The 23,431-nt window shown below is 44.5% G+C and overlaps 1 protein-coding gene across 9 annotated transcripts in view; it reads right to left on the reverse strand.

The window, feature by feature from the left end:
• Positions 1-23,431, reverse strand: part of herc1 (HECT and RLD domain containing E3 ubiquitin protein ligase family member 1) — a 97,808-nt gene that overhangs the window by 70,691 nt on the left and 3,686 nt on the right. For all 9 annotated transcript variants that reach the window (XM_080885251.1, XM_080885253.1, XM_080885257.1 and 6 more), the window contains exons 4-15: positions 18,560-18,754; positions 17,149-17,460; positions 16,793-16,889; positions 16,407-16,550; positions 15,585-15,712; positions 12,861-13,005; positions 12,451-12,622; positions 11,635-11,769; positions 8,249-8,414; positions 7,984-8,109; positions 7,312-7,533; positions 6,724-6,876 (exon numbers count right to left, since the gene is read on the reverse strand). In XM_080885251.1, the coding sequence (XP_080741377.1) occupies positions 6,724-6,876; positions 7,312-7,533; positions 7,984-8,109; positions 8,249-8,414; positions 11,635-11,769; positions 12,451-12,622; positions 12,861-13,005; positions 15,585-15,712; positions 16,407-16,550; positions 16,793-16,889; positions 17,149-17,460; positions 18,560-18,754 (1,995 nt within the window). The remainder of the gene's footprint in view (positions 1-6,723; positions 6,877-7,311; positions 7,534-7,983; positions 8,110-8,248; positions 8,415-11,634; positions 11,770-12,450; positions 12,623-12,860; positions 13,006-15,584; positions 15,713-16,406; positions 16,551-16,792; positions 16,890-17,148; positions 17,461-18,559; positions 18,755-23,431) is intronic.

Raw genomic sequence — 23,431 nt, forward strand, 5'->3', positions numbered from 1 at the left:
TAAAAAAGTGACAGACAGACAGATTTTTACCAACATCACAGGGCTGAAATGAATGGCCTGTATTTGTATAGCGCTTTACTAGTCCCTAAGGACCCCAAAGCGCTTTACACAACCAGTCATCCACCCATTCACACACTGGTGATGGCAGCTACATTGTAGCCACAGCCACCCTGGGGCGCACTGACAGAGGCGATCTATCTACAACATAGCACACCACATTATTAAGACACCACTGAAAAGAAGCATCAGTGAAATTATTCATCAGTAAATAAAACAGACATTTAGCTTTAACTCTATATTTAACCAGCAAAATGAAAGTTGTATCAACCCACTGCCACTGGAGACCAAGCCACTCCACAGTTTTCAAAGACACAATAAACAGCGTTTCAAGGCAGTTAAATTCAAGAAACATATGAAAACTAGTTTTTATTTCTTGACAAAAGGGACATAATTCACTTGCATCTTTTTTAACCTTGGACACAAAACTACTGACAGCAATGGCACCGTGCAAAACCCTCCCCTGTAGGTCATCTGACCTCTTATTGAGTGGGGGTTAATAAAAGACTCTCCATATAGGTTTCTGACATTCCTCAACTTTTAACTTGTCTCTCCAGACAGCATCGGTCCTTCCACTGAAGTGCCTTTTATTTAACCCTTGAACTGACATTTTATATAACAGTTTTCCACTCAGCATGTGAAAAGTCACGAGTCTTTCCGATTCATAAGCGAGGGTCCCGTCAAGAATGTAAAATCAATACTCAATTCCATTCCTCAAAAAGGATCTCTTTCATCGGAAATCTCTAATCCACGACTAGAATCTAACAGCATCTCCTTTTCAACTAAAGTTAAACATTTAAGCCAAAAGTCTAGAATACTCCTCATAATGTGGCTTGACTTGAACCAATGAAAGTTGTTGCTGTTTCTGTGTTCTGAAGGTCTGGTCCATAATTTGTCTCAAGCAGTCTTTTCAAAAAAGCAAGTCCAGTTCCATCACATGCATCCGGCCAAGCCCCCAAAAACAACGGTTCCTCTAGAAGCCAAAACAATGAGGAAGCTGGTTCCAGTCTTTTCCAACAGAAAAGGGTCCAAGCTTTAAAAAGGCCTTTATAAAACATAGGAATTTCATAACAAAATATTAAATTACAGTTTAGTAAAAACACGGAAGCATCCATTCCTAACTCTCCTTTTCCTCTTAAAATAACGCTAGTTACTGGTTCCCAGAAAACATCTTCCCTTCCCATCAAGTGTTTCTGAATAAACTGCAGTCTGAAAGCTGCAGCTCTGCTCTCTAGGTGAGCTCGTCCCTGTCCACCTTCTTCTTTGGGCAAAAAGCACAGCCCGGTGTATCCAATGTCGATTATGCAAAAAAAACTTGATCATCAAGGATTAAAGTTTACGCGCACGGGTGCAGCGGCTCTTAGCTCTCCAGTTTGGTGCTCGTTTTTACTTTTAATGTGGATATTTTTGAATGTTTGCAACGCCGCCATCTCTTACAGTCGCCAGAACCTAATTGACCTAGGTTTTAAATATAGTTTGTCTGTTTCTGGCGACTATCAGCGAACACACAACATCCTGGAGGAGATAGCGAGACCGCCAGGGTCACCGTGGATGGTCTGCCCGCCCAGCAAGCGTAGAAGGCGACGGAGGGAAAGAAAGCGGAAGAGGGGATGCCGGTCGGGCTCAGACGCTAGGCTACGCAAACATCCACACCGGCCAGCACTTCCGAGCCTATCGGGCAGGGCTGCGTATAGGGCGGCCAGGGCAGACCTGAGTAGAGGCATCAGGAAAGCTAAGGCTGCCTATAGGAGGAGGATTGAAGATCACTTTGCTGACAACGACCCCAGAAAAATGTGGCAGGGGATCAATCACATTACCAACTACAGAAGCAATAACCAGGCGACATCTAGGACTGATGCCTCACTGGCTGAGGATCTAAACCGTTTCTTCGCCCGCTTTGAGACGACCAGGCCCTCAGCTGCCACACCACTTCCACCCGCCCCCAGCACTGGCACACTAACACTCAGGGAGCACCAAGTGAGGTGTGTTCTAAGGTCAGTGAATCCCAGGAAGGCGGCAGGTCCTGATGGAATACATGGAAAGGTTCTCAGAGCATGTGCTGACGAACTGACCGGAGTCTTCACTAAAATCTTCAACCTTTCCTTGTCATCAAACACCGTCCCGCCCTGCCTCAAAACCTCCACCATCATCCCCATCGCCAAGAAGACAGCTGTGGCCAGCCCAAATGACTACAGGCCTGTTGCACTTACGCCTGTAGTGATGAAGTGCTTTGAGAGGCTGGTCTGTCAGCACATCAGGGCCGGTCTGCCTCCCACTCTGGACCCCCACCAATTTGCCTACAGGACAAATCGATCCACCGAGGACGCTATCACCATAGCGCTCCACACTGCGCTGAGTCACCTGGATCACCGAGGAAGCTATGTGAGAATGCTCTTCCTGGACTTCAGCTCAGCATTCAATCATATCATCCCGGAGATCCTGGTCCAGAAACTGTCTCACCTGGGACTCTCCACCCCCATCTGCCTCTGGATCAAGGACTTCCTGACAAATAGACCACAGTCTGTCAGACTCGGCCCCCACCGGTCCAGCACCATCACACTCAGCACCGGGTCTCCACAAGGATGTGTTTTGAGTCCCCTCTTATCAACAATAGACCTGTCTGGCACGCAGTATGTTTGTGTTTGGTGGACAACCAGGGCCCTATTTCAGGAAGCCGGTTTAGTGCAAACTCTGAGTAAGTATACCCTGAGTTAACGAAAACTCTGGGTTTTCGGTTTCACAAAGCGAGTTTAGATTAATTCTGAGTGAGTTACTATGACGACACACTCCGTGAAGCTAACCTGCCCCCTAGCAGGTTTACTTCAACTAACCCCGACTTTCTCCGCCTCTTTGTCGGAAACCTGACTGTAGGAAGTGTCAGACATGGCGTGCTCCTTCCTTGAAGAGCCAGTAGATGTTGAAGCCCAAATTCTCCGCAGAGCTCTCCGCCGGGAAAGTGATTAGAGCGCGTTTGGACATTTTATAATTTCCTGATGATTTCCTGTGTGAACGTTACAGTTTTTCAGCACAATCTATAATTTATTTGAATAACATCCTCAGGCCTAATATTGCTCATGTGACACATCGCGGACATGCTCTCAGTTCTGTACATATTATTTGTATTGCACTTCGGTTTTTTGCAAACGGGAGCTTTCTGTATAATATTGGTGACGCTGAACACGTTTCCAAGGCTACCGTCTGTCGGGCAGTCAGGAATGTTACAGTTGCACTGAAACGTCTCCTGTACTCGTTTGTGGTGTTCCCCGGTCACAGACCCACAAGATTTATCAAAGAGGGATTCCACAAAATTGCAGGTATCAGGATGAACGAAACTTAATTCATGATGTGGTGATACTTGAACTACTACTTAAATTTTACATTTATTCTCACGGTTCCCAGGCGTGATTGGCTGTATAGATGGCACTCACATTCCAATCATTGCTCCTTCAGTAAATGAAGGAGACTATGTGAACAGGAAGTCTTTCCACAGCATTAATGTACAGGTACATAGTTCCCTGTAGCATTTCAAACTAACAAATTATTTCATTATAGTAATGGATGCTAATTTGTGTTCTCTGCACTGTGAAGATCATATGTGATGCTGCCAACATTATCACAAATGTGGAAGCCAACTGCTCAGCCTCTGTGAGTGGTGGTGGTGGAGGACCCCCACCTGTTTTTCAGGCCTCCGCTTTTTTTCTGTTGGCTATAACGGGTCACATTTGAGCATACAGAGTAAGCAAATATGTACTTGTAATGTGCTCAGATAATTTCAATAAGTGCTTACAGAGGGGAAATTAATGTAGCCTCTAACTGCAATTGATTTATATAGGACAAACAGACCAAGCACTATGGCTCATAATACAATTACACCTTACCTGTTTGGACTATATTTTTATATTTCATTTTTACTTGCTGCCAGGAACGTTTGGGGCCTGTTGGGTTGCACCTGCGCTCACATCACATCACAAAATAAAATGTATGAAATAAAAAATAAAATAAAATATGATAAAATAACGTGTTAAATGGGTGGAAATCCCTAGATCAATGTTTAAATTAACACTCACGCATTGACTCTGTCGGCTTTGTTTTGCCATGCATGCTCCCTTTCTTTTGCAGCTGAGGCTGTTACTTTTTTTCCGCAAAATTTGCACGTTATCGGCATATGCTGCCATCAGAATTTCGGCCTCAAGCGCTGTGAAATACATTGACCGCGCCTTCTTTCCCTCCGTCTCCATGGTGACTCGCTTAATCTGTGCTCCACTAATCAGGGCTTTATGTATCCTCGTGCGCGCGCTTAATTTGGGGTTAAAGCAACTCCGCGTTGACTGCACTAATTGTTATCAGCCTTTCTCAAACCGAATATTCCGAGTTGGACAGTTCGGGGTTACTCAACCCTGAGTATCGTTTTTCACGCTGAGTTTTCTAAACCGGCTTCCTGAAATAGGGCCCAGATCCATCACCTTCTTCAGTCTGTTTGCCAGGCCGCCCCTTCTTAATATCCTGGAAATCACCTTTCTTTGGTAACAGCGTTAGAACTGCTCTCCTGCAGCTCTGAGGTCTCTGAGCCTTCAGTGAAGCTCTCCTCAAAAACCTCCATGACATCGTCACAAAGGTCAGACCTTGCTCTGTCCTTTCTTTTTTCCAGAGAAAAGAAAACCTTCGTAGGAGCATCCATCAGAGAAAGATTTTGAAATCTGCAACAAACCTGAGCCCCCTGTGCTCCAGAGCCCGGCAAGGCTTTTTTAGATTTGAGGTTCTCAAACCAAACTCGGTTTCCTGTAAAATTTGCAGACACCTCCAGCTCCACTATGTCAGTCTCCAGATCTCTCAGAGATTTGGCCGATGAGTAGGGATGGGTATCGAAAACCGGTTCTTGTTGAGAACCGGTTCCCACTGTTTCAATTCCTTGGAATCGTTTGCCACTTTTAAAAACGATTCCCTTATCGATTCCAGTCGCCCCGAATGACGTCATCACGTTGAGTAGCGTCTTTTACCCAGTAGGAAACACGGCGCCTGAGCGGCACAAACGCTCAAAAGTTTGGTTACACTTTATGAGAAAGGATGACAACAGGGCAACGTGCAATACTTGCAAAGTAGAGATTTCATCAAAGGGAGGAAACACTACGAATATGCAAAAGCATTTGCTCAAAAAACACGCGATTGCTTTCAACGAATGTTGTGTTTTTGATCCGCTCTGGACTAGCGAAGCTCAACCCAGCAGCAGCGGTAGCGTTTCCACGTCCTCTCCCGTTAATACTGCAGGTAACTAATCAATTAGCATTGCATATTATGTTAGCTCGATTTACCTTATTACAAAACCTGCTATTACTGTGCGTTGCATTTAGATAACCATGATGAGAGAGACAGAGTCTGGCTCAGATGCTGGCAGGTCTCGCTGCAGTCTACCGGTAGCGTCTCCTTTCAGGCCAGGATAGACGAATGTCACCGAGCAGTGTCTAAGTTTGTGGTCAAAGGCTTGCACCCATTTGCCACAGCAGATGCCCCCGATTTCACTTTGGTAAGTGAATGTGTTTAATTGTAGGCAGGACATTACTGGATATTCTTGTGTAATTGCTACAGAATAATTTATGTTAAACTTTGTTATTGCTACAGGAGAATATTTATTTTATTATTTTACATATACATTTTTTTTCCTGGGGACCCTGTGACACCCCATTGAAGAGCCGTAGGCTGTGGCTCTCTTAAGATCTCACTGTTGGGTTTGTAAGGCCATGTTACTCCTAAATTTCTATCTTGTTCAAAGAGAAGATATAAAACACAGTTCTAAGCTAATCGACCTTAGTGTTCTCCTTTTTAAAAAAAAAAAAAGAATCGATAAGAGAATCGATAAAGAATCGAATCGTTAAACAGAATCGAAAATGGAATCGGAATCGTTAAAATCTTATCAATACCCATCCCTACCGATGAGACAATGACAGTACACTGCTGACAAAATTCGTTGATTTCAGTTTTGCCAAGAACCCACCAGTGACTTAAAGACATAAAATCATCTTTCCGATTTATTTGCTTTATTTGCGTTCTCCACACTGTCAACAAAGATGACCACAGCGCTGAGTTCACCCACTGCCAGACTACACTCCTCTACTGAGCAAGGACAACTAGGTATGATCTTAAAACCATGTTGTCTCATGAGTTTAGAGAAGTCCATTTTGGCGATTTTGCACACTCAAAAAAAGTCAGTAATGCTTAATTTAATCAATTCAGAAAAGTAAAGTTAGAAACAAGTCCTCGATCTCTCAGTCAGACTCATCACACGCTCCACCGCCACACTCCCAGCATGCAATGCAGAAGGAACGAAAGAAAGATGCGGGGTACCAAGCACATTTTACACCTCTCCTGTTCACTGATAGAGAATTCAGTTTGCTCTCAGACAAACAAAACCAACGTGCCTGAGAGTTTAAAGCCATTTTAATCCTCATTACAACAACCATGTATGATCTGAAATTAAAGTGCAATCGGAAATAAAAAACGTCTTCAAATAAAACACTGTGAGGCTATGAAATTGTGTTGTAATCCCCCATCCCGTCATCCTGCCATGTTTTGGTAGTGTGAAAACTATTTTCTAAGTCATTAAGCATCAAGAATCAAAACAAATGTGTTTACACACTCTAATTATTCTAAAAAAGAGGAGCGCAGCCGTACCTCAGTAAGAGAGTTGATGTGGCAATATGCTAGAAGTTGCTTCTGCAGCGAGCAGAGAAGTTGGTGCAGGTGAGCCGGCTGGCTGCTGTCAGAGGAGGATGTGCCCTGCTGCAGCTTATCACTGTTCTTCTCCAGCTCACCGAAAGCCTGATCCTGTACAGCACAAACATACAAACACAAACATCTGTGGGTTCAGTTCCATTTATTTAACACTAGTCTACAACTGTCAAAGTCAGCTTTATTTTCAAAACCATGTACATGTACAGATCATACACAGGAGTCTGATATCGCAGTGCTCCCACGCTCTGATAGAAATCTCATATACACAACAGTCTCAAGCCGACTGTTGTTGTGATTTGGTGCTGTATAAATAAAAATGAATTGAATTGAAAAAAAGTTATTTCATCCAAGTAGTTTCTAGTTTTGTTTTGTTCGTCTGGATGTCAGAGTTCCATTTGTGGCTTTGCGAGAGCAGAAAACAGAATGATGTGGATAATTGAGTCAGAAGACTCAAGAGGAAAAGTACAGCCAGAGGCAGTCTAACTAGCATTCAGTGTGCAGTGTGTTCATTTCTCGGTATTAACTTACAGTATAAAAGCCAAGGTTCCTGAGCAGCGTCTTCATGAGAATCTCGGCCAGGTGAGTGTCGGGGTGGCCTGTGGTGGTGCCGTAGGCAGGCTCTGGGAGAGCTGTAAAGGCAGGGCCAGATGAAAGTACCTCTGGGCCATCAGCAGGAGAGCTGTAACCCAGGAGTGAGGCCACGTGGGTGTGGTCCTGGAGGCTGGTCAGGATTATGTCGAGCTGCATCCTCTGTGACACAAAATACAAACATTCCTGAGCAATGCAGGCAACAGAGACATGAACCAATCAGCAAATTCATCTTTCACACCTGAGTAAGTGAGAATATATGAGGGCAATGTAAATCGATGCCATTGCTGCCCACCACTAATTTCCCTTTTGGTCTTCTGTGACTCCCCTCTGAAATTATTACGCTATTTAACATAAAAGACAACATTACTAAGATAAGTTACCCATGTTTCAGAGTTTAGTGTGTGATTTCTTTCTGAATCCTGTCCACAGCTACGTCTATTCCTCAGCCTGCATGCTTGTATCTACATGGCACTGATGGATTTGTTCCTGATAATCATTAGATTTTATTTAAAAAAAAACAGGTTCTGTTCCTCTTCTTTACAGGCTGTTTAAAGCATCAAGCAACGAATCCTGCGCAGCTCCATCTACACAGTATGTAGCATCGGGTACCTGTCCTTTGGAGAGACTCTCCCATCTGTCCGGACCCTGAGGTAGCAGAGAGTGAAGAAGCTCCATCCTCTCCCTCAGTGGTGGCAGCAACATGGTTGCCCCCACAGACAGAGTCTCAATCACTGCCTGAAGGAAGAAAGTATTTTAAAGTCAGTTTTAGGTTTCATTCTGATCACCTCCCATAATCCTTCATGACTTATTTCTGTTATGAGTTCAGTCTGAATATTACTCTGTTGATAACAATTATCCGAAAAGCATCTTTTACCTCCTGAATCTCGTCTGGCACAGAGGAGTCCATCAGTCTGAAAAGGAGGTTCCTCAGTGGCCTGGCCTGCCGGCCCAAAATACTCGTTGCTACGCCCCCCGCCAGGGCCAGCGCCAGATGATTGGACAGAAGCCGAAGGCACAGCTTGAGGAAGTTGTGATGCTCCCTTCAAATAAATTTAAAAACATTTTTAATCCAGAACTTGGCAAGGTCTCCTCCTTGAATCGCTACCTTATCGTGGTGGAGGGGTTTGTGTGTCCCAGGGATCCCAGGGGCTATGTTGTCTGGGGGCTTTTGCCCCCTGGTAGGGTCTCCCATGGCAAATTGGTCCTGGGTGAGGGACCAGACAAAGAGCGATTCAGAAGACCCTTATGAAAAGAATATCGAGGGAACAGTTTACCCTGCCCGGGATAGGGTTACCGGGGCCTCGCCCTGGAGCCAGGCCCAGGGAGGGTGCCCGAGGGCGAGCGTCTGGTGGCCGGGCCTTAGTCCATGGGGCCCAGCCGGGCACAGCCTGAAGAGGAGACATGGGCCCATCCTCCCGCAGGCCCATAGGGGTCGGGTGCATTGTGTGCCGGGTGGCGGCCAGGAGCGGAGGCCCTGGCGAACTGACCCCCGGCTGCCAAGACTGGCAATAGGGACATGGAATGTCACTTCTCTGGTGGGGAAGGAACCTGAGTTAGTGCGTGAGGTTGAGAGGTACCGGCTAGATATAGTCGGGCTCGCCTCTACGCATGGCTTGGGCTCTGGAACCAGTCTCCTGGAGAGGGGCTGGACTCTGTCTCAGTCTGGAGTTGCCCCTGGTGAGAGGCGGCGGGCTGGGGTGGGTATCCTAATATCCCCTCGGCTTGCTGCCGGTACGTTGGGGTTTTTCCCGGTGGACGAGAGGGTTTGTTCCCTGCGCCTTAGGGTCGGGGAACGGGTCCTGACTGTCATCTGCGCTTATGCGCCGAGTGGCAGTTCGGAGTACCCAGCCTTCTTAGAGTCCCTGGGGGGGGTGCTGGAAGGTGCTCCACCTGGAGACTCTGTTGTCCTGCTGGGAGACTTCAATGCTCATGTGGGTAACGACAGCGAGACCTGGAGGGGCGTGATTGGGAGGAACGGCCTCCCTGATCTGAACCCGAGCGGTGCTTTGTTATTGGACTTCTGTGCTAATCACAGTTTGGCCATAACGAACACCCTGTTCGAACATAAGAGTGTCCATAAGTGCACGTGGCACCAGGACGCTCTAGGCCGTAGGTCGATGATCGATTTTGTAATCGTATCACCAGACCTGCGACCATATGTTCTGGACACTCGGGTAAAGAGAGGGGCTGAGCTGTCAACTGATCACCACCTGGTGGTTAGTTGGATCAGGTGGTGGGGGAGGACGCTGGACAGACCTGGTGCACCTAAACGCGTAGTGAGGGTGTGCTGGGAACGTCTAGCAGAGGCCCCAGTCCGGAGAGATCTTCAACACACACCTCCGGCAGAGCTTCAACAGCATTCCGAGGGAGACTGGGGACATTGAGTCCGAATGGACCATGTTCAGCGTCTCCATTGCCGAAGCTGCTGCATTGAGCTGCGGCCGCAAGGTGGTTGGTGCCTGCCGTGGTGGTAATCCCCGAACCAAATGGTGGACACCACAGGTGAAGGGAGCCACCAGGCTGAAGAAGGAGTCCTATCGGGCTTGGTTAGCCTGTGGGACTCCGGAGGCAGCCGACAGGTATCGACAGGCCAAGCGGAATGCGGCTCGGGCAGTGGCTGAAGCAAAAACTCGGGTGTGGGAGGAATTCGGAGAGGCCATGGAAAAAGACTTTCGGACTGCCTCAAAGAGATTCTGACGTTGTAGGGCTGTCCTGGTTGACACGCCTCTGCAATGTTGCGTGGAGATCAGGGGCAGTACCTGTGGACTGGCAGACCGAGGTGGTGGTCCCCATCTTTAAGAAGGGGGACCGGAGGGTGTGTTCCAACTACAGGGGGATCACACTCCTCAGCCTCCCTGGGAAAGTCTATGCCAGGGTGCTGGAAAGGAGAGTTCGTCCGCTAGTCGAACCTCGGATACAGGAGGAACAATGCAGTTTTCGTCCTGGTCGCGGAACACTGGACCAGCTCTTTATCCTCTCGAGGATACTTGAGGGTGCATAGGAGTTTGCCCAACCAGTCTACATGTGTTTTGTGGACTTGGAGAAGGCATTCGACCGTGTCCCTCGGGGTGTCCTGTGGGAGGTGTTGCGGGAATATGGGGTGTCTGGCCCATTGCTACGGGCCATTCGATCCCTATACGACCGTTGCAAGAGCTTGGTTCACATTGCCGGCAATAAGTCGGACTCGTTCCCGGTGGGTGATGGGCTCCGCCAGGGCTGCCCTTTGTCTTCGGTTCTGTTCATAATTTTTATGGACAGGATTTCTAGGCGCAGCCAAGTGGCGGAGGGCTTTCGCTTTGGTGGCCTCAGAATCTCATCTCTGATTTTTGCGGATGATGTGGTTCTGTTGGCTTCATCGGGTGAGGGCCTCCAGCTCGCACTGGAACGGTTCGCAGCCGAGTGTGAAGCAGCGGGAATGAGGATCAGCACCTCCAAATCTGAGGCCATGGTTCTCAGCCGGAAAAGGGTGGAGTGCCCACTCCGGGTCGGGGATGAGTTCCTGCCCCAAGTGGAGGAGTTCAAGTATCTCGGGGTCTTGTTCGCGAGTGATGGGAGAAGGGAGCCGGAGATCGACAGACGGATTGGGGCTGCAGCTGCAGTAATGCGGACGCTGCACCGGTCCGTCGTGGTGAAGAGGGAGCTGAGTGTAAAAGCGAAGCTCTCAATTTACCGGTCGATCTACGTCCCTACCCTCACCTATGGCCACGAGCTGTGGTTAGTGACCGAAAGAACGAGATCGCGTATACAAGCGGCAGAAATGAGCTTCCTCCAAAGGGTGGCTGGCCTCTCCCTTAGAGATAGGGTGAGAAGTTCGGCCATCCGGGAGGGGCTCAGAGTAGAGCCGCTGCTGCTCCACATCGAAAGGAGCCAGCTGAGGTGGTTCGGGCATCTGACAAGGATGCCCCCTGGGCGCCTCCTGAGGTGTTCCAGGCATGTCCCACCGGGAGGAGGCCCCGGGGCAGACCCAGGACACGCTGGAGAGATTATATCTCTTGGCTGGTGTGGGAACGCCTTGGTATTCCCCCGGATAAGCTGGAGGAGGTGGCTGGGGAGAGAGAGGTCTGGGCCTCTTTGCTTAGGCTGCTGCCCCCGCGACCCGGCCTCGGATAAAGCGGATGAAGATGGATGGATGGATGGATGGAACTTGGCAAGGTTACATTCTGATTGGTCACATATGATTTCACTAAGTGCAAGAAAGACTATACAGCAAGCCCAGGAGGGTTTATAACACCAGTGAAGGCTGGTGGCTAACAGGCTCACCTGGATGAGGGGAAGGGAAGAGGAGGGACCTCGCTGTTGATGCCTTCACAGTATCGTTCAAGGAAGGAGCGCAAATGAGAGAATGTGCTTTCTTCTAGGTCAACGCAGTAGGGCCGGTGCCAAGCTACTACTTGCCTAGAAAGAAGTAATAAGTAAATATTAGTAAAGTATGTAAGGTACAGTAAATTACTTTGATCTACAGTAAAGTGTTGTGTCGATGTCATAAACATAAAGGCCTGTGAAACCAAAATCCAAACAATAACTGTGATAACCACATTTGTATGTATCTCACATGTATGCTTTTAATCAATCAACACCTAAATGTGTTTGTTAAACAGCAGTTCTCTCACGCCGTCACCCTCGTTGACGCCTGTTGGCCTTTTTCAGCTGTTCCTGGAAGTGCATATCCTTAAAGACCTTGAATTACATATTTAACAAAAAGGCTGAATCACAGTGCTTCTCTTCTAAACTCATCTCCCAGGCTGAGAGGTAGGACCTCTGAGGATGCTCACAGTATCAGGGTATTTGTTTTGATTTGTGTTTTTCGGTGCATTTTTGGAGACTGATTGCTGAGTGACTGCAATAAAACCCACCACTGTAACCTTTACTCTGAATCACAAGATCAGTGTGTTGGTTTTGCAGTTTCAGTACTTTTCACGTGTAGTTACTGCCCTTTGACTCGTGCTTCCTAGTAGCTGAAAAACAAATTCTGGTGGTCTTGCAACATCAGCTCTTGCCTGCAGTCCCACGTGAATATTTCCAGAGAGAAAATCATCATGATGGGATCAGTTCGTGGTAACTGTTGCGGTAGCTGACCTGTCTCTGGGCAGGGCAGTCCAGGCCAGGCTGTGAGAGGTGCCAGCTGAGATCTGCTGAATGGCGACTCCATCCAGGCCGATGACCTTCTTGGGTTTGGTGATTGGCCCTGTGGAGTTCCCCTGCCCACACTGACCCATAGAGTTGTTGCCCCATGCATATACTTCATTGTCTGCATCGGGATTAAGCACAACACGATCGAAACAGATATGTCATATCTCAAGCTGGAAGTTACATATTACCCTAAATTGACAAGGTCTGCAGATTTGCTATTACATCAGGCTGCTTGCAACAGCCCTCAACAAACACAAAAATTTTCTGTGTCAGCAAAAAAACTGACTGACAGAGACAGTTTGAGTATTTTAACTCTGATCCCAGACAGCAAGCGCACAAAAAGAGAAAAGTAGTACCATGTGACAGGGCCAGGCAGTGGCTGTCCCCTATGGAGATGTCCACTACTCTGGTGGTAGCCAGCTCCTCAATAAGTTTAGGTCTGAGTGCGGTGGCCTCAGAGGAACCACAGCCTAGACAAGCACCGCAGCCCCAAGCGTACACCTGAAAACAAGAGCGGGATCAGCATCAGCACAGCTTTCTGTCCTGGGCAGTGAAGCGGCACCTCAGAGACAAATAACTGGAAGAACAATATTATGTAACAAATCTCGACCTTAAATATTGAACTGTGTCCAACCAGCTGTCTGTTCAGTAGGAATACATAAACAGCTGCACGAAATTCCCTCTTTGGGATAAATGTCCATAAGTTTCAAGGATCTAAGCAGCTTGAAACAAGTTAATTTCAAGATGTTTTAAGATCCTTTTGAATACATTTTAGGGCATCTTTTAAAAATGGCAACAATATTTTCAGCGTGTTTAATTTGATTAAACACGTTGAAAATAGGCAGAATGCCTAAATGCTGTCACCAAGTGGAAAACAGTGATACACCTCCAGCTGTCAGGCCTGCAGACCTGTGATGTGCACCTCTGTCCTGTGGTACACACGAACTCGCAGGTTAAATACCTGCAAGCTTTTTGATGAATATTAGTGCAGCGTTAGCCACGCAGGGCTTTGTTGCTATAAACACAAAAAATATAGCGCCATGGCAAGTGTACAAGCTGCAAAGGAACAACGATTTTTAAAACGTTATGTCGGGGAAACTTTTGAAGCATTAGGAAAAATTCAGATTCAACAACTTGAACATGAAGGTGTAATGAAATGAAAATGATTTGATGCTTCAAGAATAACTGTCCAAATAAGGACCAGGAGTGGCACTTTCCAGACATTTTCTATTTCCATTGATAGCAGTTTGAACTTCTTCTGACCTCTGAACTTTGTTCGTTTCTCGTGTAGACAAGTTGAATTAGTCGTTCAACAAAACGGTGCACTCTCTTCTAAACTCATCTTACAGGTTGAGCCACAGGACCCACCCAGTATGAGTGTATTTGTAGGGCTGCACGATTTTGCATAAAATGAGAATCATGATTTTTAAGTGTGCCTATGCCAAAAGGCACACTTATTACTGTTTCTCGGATTTATTATTATTCTTATTATTATTATTATTTTCCTTTTTCATTTTGTGCGGCTGGAGCTGGAATGGTGTGCTATGACTTTTGGTGTTTATTAGTTCTATAGTTTTTTTAAATATGAATATTTTAATGCAAGTTTTTGCCCATTGAAATGAATGGGAAGGAAAGTGAAACTTAACTTCAAACGAAAGTGAAACTTAATTTGTGGTGTGTTGGCTCACTCTAGTGGTATGCCAGCAGTAGTACGGCCTGTCTACCCTTATTTGGATTTTTTTTTTTGTAGCCGTATGAATGGCAAACTACACTCATTGGCAGCGGCATAGGCACACTTAAAATTTCTTCTGAAATTTTCGCTTTCTAGTTTGGTTTAGAATTGAGATCACGATTCTCTCACGATTTTCTTTTCCAGTATAAATATTTATTGCACTTATTAACTGCACATCAACTTCGTAACAGTTGCGACTGAACATAAAAACAATAAATAAACATAAAAACAACAAATGTCTCACGTTTTGTTGTTCCCGCAAAATGTTGTACTGCTTGTAATTCCGTCTCCACCGTTGCTCGACGCTGCGTGTATAGAGCAGGTAGTGCAACAATAGAAAAATAGTTGCGGGACGGCACTGTGTAGCGTTTGTCTAGGTCAGGGGTGTCAAACTCAAATACACAGTGGGCCAAAATTCAAAACTGGAACAAAGTCGTGGGCTAACATTAATATTTATTGAAAAAAAAATCTTCCTCCAGATATAAGAATGAATCTTTTCTTATGGACTCAAACAAGTTTTGCTGGAAAACTGAATATGGAACAAGCAAAGCTTAATACTAAACAATATATATATTAGCTGTATAATACCAGTAGGCCAGCTCTAATAGTAATTTGGTTTGGCTTCGTGGGCCAAATGTAATTAGGCTGCGGGCCAAATTTATTACTTAGGTGATAAGTGATAGCCTCCGTAATGTCTTTGTGCCTGCGGGAGTTCGACGTGTATAGGGAAGCGCTGTATAAGGTTCCCGTTATTGATGTTTGGGTGGTTGACCGGGACGGATTTTCTCCTGTCACTTTCTCGTCATCCCTGACGTGCTCTCCGTTGTTTTTTCCTGCTAATTTTAGCATCACACGGCACAGCTTCTGTATCACGTGGTATAAGGCTCCGCCCTCGTCATTTGTTGAGCAGGAAGAGTGAGTGCTTGTTTTCATGCAGATTACGTCCCGGATCAAAATACGGTACAATCGTCTTCGTCTTTTTTTTTTTCTTTTTTTTTTTTTAAATCGTTGTCATTTGGAAATGAGATCGCACATAAGTATGAATCGAGATCGCGATTTTCTAACGATTAATCGTGCAGCCCTATGTATTTGCTTTGTGGTTTGTGGCAAAACTGCATATATTACACGAGTGAGTTCTGATTTCATATTGGTTAAGGCCTTGAGAAGTAGAAATTTCCCCCTCTGAGAGGGGGCGGGGATCATGTTTAAGCACTTCTATAATGATTGACTTTATAATTTTAAGATCGATCAAAATAATTTTACAGATATTTTAATGCTTAAAACTAAGATTACTGTATTGCAGACTTTTTATAACTCTTGGTTAGCGGAAACACAAATCATGTCCTACCTGTCCTGTAGAAGTTAATGCAAGAGATGACTGGCTTCCTGCACACACTTTTCTGATGAACATGCCCTGCAGGGCCTCCACTACTTTTGGTTTGTAGACTCGATTAGTATCGCCATGACCCAGTTTCCCTGCAAGACACAGAATGAACATTCTTAAATGAACTTATTTGCAGTTTACACATACTGGCCACTTCATTAGTTACAGCAAACATCATGGATTTACTGCAGATTTGTCAGCAAAACATCCTTAATGCGAATTTTCTGTTCCACAACATCCCAAAGTTGCTCTACTGGTTTAAGATCTGAGATCAGTGAAGTCACTGTTGTGTTTGAGAAACCAGGGTGAGATGACCTGTGCTTTGCGATGTAGTACATCATCCTTCATGTAGCAGTCATGAGAAAAATGGGTAAACTGTGGTAATAAAGAAATGGACACCTAACAGTAGCATTCTCAGTTGGTACTGTAGGGCCCAAAGTGTGCCAAAAAATATCCCCCACATAATTAAACCACCACCTTCAGCTTAAACGACTGGTACAAGGCAGGATCACTCTGTACGTTTGTGTTATTCTGAACCTATCTTTGTCCAGTTGCTGTAGACAATCTGACTCTATGTTTAGCAAGTTGTGCAGTCAAGCTCTTCTGCAGACCCTGGTTGTACTGACTGGTTATTTGAATGAATATTGCATTCCTATCAGCCCAAAGCATCCATTCAACTGGCCATTCTCTGACCTTTGGCATTATTTGTCCCACAGAAGTGCCAATGCAGATGTCCACATTTATACCCTTAGTTCTGAAGTCTATTTGACAAATGAAGGTACACACCATTGTCCCCTCCCCCAAATGACCAGACAGTGCGTCCATCCTTTGACAGAGCAATAGTGTGGGAGCTTCCGCATGACACCTCTCCAACATTGCTGATGTCTTTGACCAGGGTAGGAATGTTGCGGCTGTTGCTGTCACCGTGACCTGCATTCACACATAATAAAAAGGGTCAGGCTATTTACAAATGGAAATTCTGCAACACAAATGAAAAGCAGCAGATAACCCTGCACTCCCGTGACGCCCATCGTCTGTCATTTAGAAAATATACCAACTGGAACAGAGAGTAATCATCTGCATGGATATTTTGATGCTCAGAAAACTGGATGGATCTGCACATTACTTCACAGAAAAGGTGGAAATGAATGGACTGTAGCTCGACAACATACCTAATCTTCCAAAGTCTCCTTCTCCCCATGTGTACAGCTCTCCATCTTCACTGACTGCAGCACTGTGTCTGTAGCCAGCAGACACACACACCACCACCTGACAAAGCATACAAACGCATTGTAATGTTTGCCGATGCCAGGAAACACTCAAAAGACTGTGTGTTTTCTATGTGGTACAGGAGAACACCAACAAGATAATTCACCACGAGAACTGTTAAATCGTCATCTACTAGCACAGGACTCTGTATGAATTTGACAGTTTCTAGAAGTGGAGAAAATAGACACATCATATTTGGACCGTCTAGATTTCACTGCTGCTTTATTGTACTACATGAGTGAAAGTGTATACATCCTACCTTCCCCTGCAGCGGCCCCTGGATAAGTTTTGGGTACTTCTGTGTTGAGCTGTTCCCATGGCCCAGTTTGCCATAATCACCGTCTCCCCAGCTGAACACCTCACCCTCTGTGGTGAAGGCCAGTGTGTGGCCGTCTGATCCCTTGGATGATGACACCTTTTTGATGGCACGGTGGGGTTCAAAGGTCAACTTTTTGAGGGTCGACTGGTTGTTGGAGTCTCCGAGGCCTAGACGGCCATAACTGCCCTTCCCGCAGGCCCGCACAGACCCATCCGAGGAGATCACAAAGGTGCAGTACTGGCCTGCCTCAATCTGAAGAGAATAGCGAAGAAGTTTTGCCTCTGTGGTGAAAGGCTGCAGGCTTACTCAACACCATTCTGCAACTATTACTGAGCGAGTTAGTGAGTGCTACGGTTTGATGCTGGAAAATATGACAAGGCACTACCCATCAGCCATGCTTCAGTTTAAGCCAACCTTCTCTAAACAGACAGTAACAGTTTCAATCTGCCATCGCTCCATCGCAAACAGCATCTCGTGCCAAAAGTGACACCACATTTTCGATTTTTGTTACTTGGCACATGCAGTGCGGAACAGCTGACTGGTCTTTACCACCGTTCTTGTGATATACCACTGCAGGATCTCAGAGATTCTTAGATTAGAGAGACGGGGAAACTGCAACAAACTGTTGTTTCGTGTTTGAACTTGCTCTGCTCCTGCTCTGCTGCATCAGAGCTGCGTGGCCGTTGAACTCACAGTGGAGTCTAACATAGCCTGCTGCTAAAAGCTGCAGTCCAAGATGTTGGCACTGGAGTCTCTGTGAGACTGGAGACAGCTGAGTCACACTGAGGACCAGAACTACCAGGCTAACAGCAACTGAACTTCCAAAACGAGAGATTGTACACTCATAGATTGTGTTTTTCTCTCAGTCAGATGAAAATAAATTATAATTTAAATGTCACGTAACTGGGCAGCCTGCCCAGTTAAGTCTTGTTGGGAAATATTACAATATGAAATTAATTATAATATTAAACTCAGTAAAACTATAATCAGAATAAAAAAAATTAGAACACAAACAAAAAGAAACCGGGTCTCAGAGTTCTACAAGCTTCTCATGTTTCAGTCATTTGTTTCCCAAAACATAAACAAGCCAAGTTGGAAGTAAAATCAGAATCATGTTCACTCCATCATCTCTAAAGTACCGTCCCTGTCTCAATAACAAATACAGTTTTAATCTCTGTGAGAAAACCAGTGAAATCTTACATCGAACCATTTTTGTGATCAGTAAAAGTAATGCCTCTTTAAAAGACAACATCCAGTTTGCCATTTGAAGCTGATGATAGGTTTCTTAACTTTCTACAAAGAACAGAGTTGAAGAATTATGAAGTTTTACAGTAGAAAGGTTTGCTCTTACTGTTTGTGCATCTGCGAAACTCGAAGCCAGCTTGGGCTGCAGTATCTTCTCTTGTGTTCCCTCCACTAGCTGGTGGCTGCTGTTGCTGCCCCACACATACACTTCACAGGTTTCCGACACCACAGGTGTCTCGCCAGTCTGTATGCTGTCCGGGCTAACACAAGTGCGAGAGTAGTCCGATGCCATTCGACATACCTGGGAGAAAACAAAAAGAGGAGCCATGATACTTATTTCCAGCTGCATAGCTTTATGCTGAAACTCTTCTAGAGTAAGCTTTACTTTTATTATTATTATTGTTATTTAGATGATTCACAGCTAACAATAATAGTCCTTTCTTCTCATGGGCTCTCCCTTTCAAACGTTGAGAGCAAAGCCTGAGCTTTACGCTCACAGGAATTCCTCGTACGTACATCAACTTCATAACTTGTTCCACTTCCCCTTTCAGTTGATTCTGTCGGTAAAACATATGTAGTACGGGATACTGTCCCCCCACGCCCCCTGGCTTTAAGGCAGATGATCTGTAATGACATATTTGAGGTCCGTCTTGCAACCCAAGTTCATATGCTGTTCACTTCAATAAGAACACCTCTGCTGAGTTGAGCTAGCTACTACCAGTTAGCGCTTTTGTCCACTGATTTTAAGCTAGCTCAACTGCTTCTAACAGTCTGGCATAAAGCCCAGACACACAAAAATGTACTTTTGCTGCCTCAGGGTGTAACTCCCAGTTGTACATGGTATAATTGGTCTCTGAACCACTTCAGCTTTTGCTGGTCCATCAGCCAGCCGTGGAGAAGAGCGAAGTTATAACATACAAAGACCTGAGTGTTAAAAACAATAAACCCTGTCCTCTGCAACCACTGTCTGTGCTTTTTATACTTGTTTTGATCTTTGAATTTTTCTCCTGTTCCCTCCTGCTTTGCTTCTATTGGTCAGTTGAAGGTACGTCCACAAGTAACCCATGCTTTGCTTGGCTGCAGCACGGCTTTCAGTCACAGTGACATCACCATTAGCAGTTCTTATAAAGCAATTTTCTACTCTATCTGAACACTCAAACCGCTTTACGGAGCTTCACCGATTCACACAAGCACTGTTTTCTATGCAAGTGCTTTCTATCCAACTTTCACGAAGAACGGAAAACAACTCATGTTAGTATGTTGCCTAAAGATATTTGCCATGAAGGCCAGAGCACCTAGGGATTGAACCACAGATGATCTGCTCTACTCTCGAGCTACAGCCACACAGTTTTGTTCCCTGTTTTCCAGTGAGTTATCTGTTCTTTCGCTTATTCGCTAACATAAACTAATGCAAGTCAATTATCTGCAACTAACCAACCCGGTGATGGTGGTTACTGGTCTGCTGTTGACATCTCAGCACCAAAAGGAAGAAATGAAAGGCAGTTTTGAACTAACTTGCAAACACAGAAATGTGTTAAGCTTAAGTTTAACGTTTCCAGTTGTATTGCCAGATCACTTTTAATTTAAAAATAGCATAGCATCTTTATTTATAACGCACTTTACATCCAACAATGTTGACCAAAGTGCTACAAATATAAAACAGAGAGGAAACAGTTTAAATTACATGTAAAATATCTTAAAATTAAAAATAATATAATTAATAAGAAACATATTAAGAGACATCAACAAGTCCTGCTGTGCTGAAAGCCAAGGTAAATAAATATATTTTAAGACGTGATTTAAAAACAGATAAGGAAGGTGCCTGTCTAACATGTAAAGGCAACTCATTCCACAATTTTGGTGCTGCCACAGCAAACGCCCGATCCCCTCTGAGCTCACGATTAGTCCTGGGCACGCTCAGGAGGAGCTGGTCTGCCGACCTGAGGGACCGTGAAGGTATGTATGGATGAAGAAGCTCAGAGAGGTACAGAGGGCAGCATCCGGTCCCGTACCAGCAGACTGAGAGACAGCTTTTTCCATCAGGCCATCAGACTGCTGAACACGTCATAGACACCTCAGCTTCACTACTGAAACTTCAACATTTGCACTCCACACTGTATATAAATGCCACTTGTTTTGCACATATTCAACTCTGTATATTTTATATATTTTATTATTATTATTATTATTTTTTTTTTTTTTTTTTTTTTACTATTTAATTTGTAAAAATGTGTATACACACACACACACACACACACACACACACGTAGGAAAATATTTAGTATACACATCCAGAAATGCATACACTATTATATATTGTACATATATTTATTAGTTTCAGGTTGGCCATTCTTGTATTTTGCTCGTTTGTGTTGTTGTGTTTGCACATCTCTGTTGCTTGTGGGGCTCGCACACAAGAATTTCACATCACATGTGCTGTGCCAGTGTGCCTGCACATGTGATGTGACAATAAAAGTGATTTGATTTGATTTGAGGGGCAGCATTGGACAAACATTTAAAAACAAATAAAAGCAGCTTAAAATGGATCCTAAAATGCACGGGCAGCCAATGAAGTGAATATAAAACTGGGGTGATATGCTCGTATCTACGAGTGCCAGTTAAAAGGCGTGCAGCAGCATTCTGGACTAACTGCAGTCGAAAAACAGAAGATCGACTCACCCCAAAATAAAGAGAATCACAGTAATCCAGCCGAACGGTTACAAAATACCCAAACTGTATTAAATAGTCAGCTTTTGTTGCTTAATGGTATAGTAGAAAATATGGCAACAATGCTTTTAAGTACCAGATTTTTCTCCTTAAATAAGGGTCCATCAGAGATTTAGTTTTCCTGGTAGTTCATCAGAGCTCTGTGTCACTTGACCTCTTGGCATTGTGTTTCTATCAAGAGCATGACTCATTTCTTTCGCTAAGTAAACTTTCACAATTAGTCGTGTTAGAATTTGGTTAAATCAAAACAATACAGTGATAAAAATATTGTTGTGCATTCTGTTTTACAGTTAATACTCTCAGTTACAAATCCAATGCACCAGCAGCCTGCTTTCAGTCACAGTGACGTCACCATCAGCACTTCAGTAATTGGTATGTTAAGTGCTTTGGAGCTACAAGTTACCATCTTTGATAAAGTGGAGTGCTAGCTGCTGTAGTGGAAGATGCAGCCATAAACACAGACATACAGCTGCTAGTTTAGGGCTGTGCGATAAGACGAAATATATCTGATGATGATATATCGAATAAGCAGCAAAAAAGAGCCGTCAGCTTCTCAAAATAAACCACAGAGTCAAACGTTAGAAGAGGTTTTGGTCCATGGTATGCCATTTAATAAAGGATCATTTCTTCATGAGAGACTGAACCCTCTGCAATCGATGTACAGGCTTTTTTTTAATATATATATTGCTATCGGGACAAGAAACCACTTATATCGGGATATAAGATTTTGGTAATATGGCACAGCTCTGTGCTAGTTAACTGTAAGAAATTCACTTAATCAACAGTACATGAATTTCAGTCCCCAAAACTAAGTCAGCAAGAAGCATTTTAATTCCATTAAAAATACTCCAAAAGGCACCAGCGCTACAAAACAACTACAGCTTCCTGTGGCAGCACTCCGGTATCCAGATTCATGAATTAATAAACAGAGTATGTTGTTGGTAGTTGTTATGAAGAAGGGTGACAGAGACCAAAGCTGTTTTATTTCACCAGGCTATAAACATGTTTATTTCTGCTGTACAATAAAAAGACTCCCATGTTGTGTTCACTGTATGATATTGACTACAATAAATCCACAAAATCATTAGCAGTACTTTCGGCTGCTTGAGGGGCACCACATCAGATCTGGCACAGATTTTAGGCTCTCCCTGGAACAACCCTCCCACTAACCCAGGAGTGGGAGTGGCATCAGGAGTGCACCAGCTGACACTACCCTGTGGCTGGGTTTGTGTCTCCTCTCAGTCTAGAAACTTCTCATATCATGTGAAGCAGTTAACACGACACTATGGAAGCCCTGCTTTCAAAGTCATCCTATCATGTGACCCGTTGAGTAGGAATGGGAACTGAATTTATAGATTCTGATTGCATTATTAATATCACTTCACATTAGATTCACATTAGGTTCTCATTGGCCCCACTGAGAGTCACCAACATCTCTAAGCAACATTTTAAAGATATTACATTTGTTCAAAGTAAATGCGTGCTGTATGGTTAAATGTTTGTGCATATTTTGAGATATTTCCCCTCTTTGCTGTGATCACCATTCGAGTCGTTACTCAAAAACAAAACAAAAAAACAAAACAATGAATTATACATTACTCATTACTTTTCTCAAAAGTAATACAGTACATTACTTAATTACCGACCAGAGAAAGTAATTCATAAACCTACAGGCTACAGTTCCACACACCAACAAAAATCCTCATTCTAATGAAGACACACATGTGATCTTTCTCTCGGTATGAACACAAATAAAGATGAAAACAGCTCAAAGCGACTGCCACAGTGATTCTACTGCAGAAAAATAAGCAGACAGAAACTGAGGATCTGAGCCTGGCTGATAATTACTTCTTTTGTTACCTGTTGAAGTTCAGGGTCTGACTGCTGGGCGGGTGTTGACATTTACTCAGCTTGAACACCACTCTGGGTTCCTGGCGAGCTTAGCATTAGCATTAGCATTCTGTCTGTGCGGATGCTTGCAAAGAGCCGAAGTTGTGCTATGCAGTCGACTCTGTCCTGGGTGCAGTATCCACTATACTTTCGTGCTCTCGTCCTTTTTTGCAATTAAAATTAAAGTAATGTCCATATCCAGCTATAGACTGCGCCACTATTTTCTTCCTCTGACACACGAATTGAAATCAGTTGATTGTAGCACAAGTGCAAGTAGGACCAAAAAGCACAATCAATGGGAAAACGAACAATTCCAAGGAACTGAACTGCTGCGGTTCTTGATTTCCATGCCTACTTGAGG

The sequence above is a fragment of the Rhamphochromis sp. 'chilingali' genome (assembly GCF_963969265.1).
Source record: "Rhamphochromis sp. 'chilingali' genome assembly, chromosome: 6".
NCBI classification, from domain to species: domain Eukaryota; kingdom Metazoa; phylum Chordata; class Actinopteri; order Cichliformes; family Cichlidae; genus Rhamphochromis; species Rhamphochromis sp. 'chilingali'.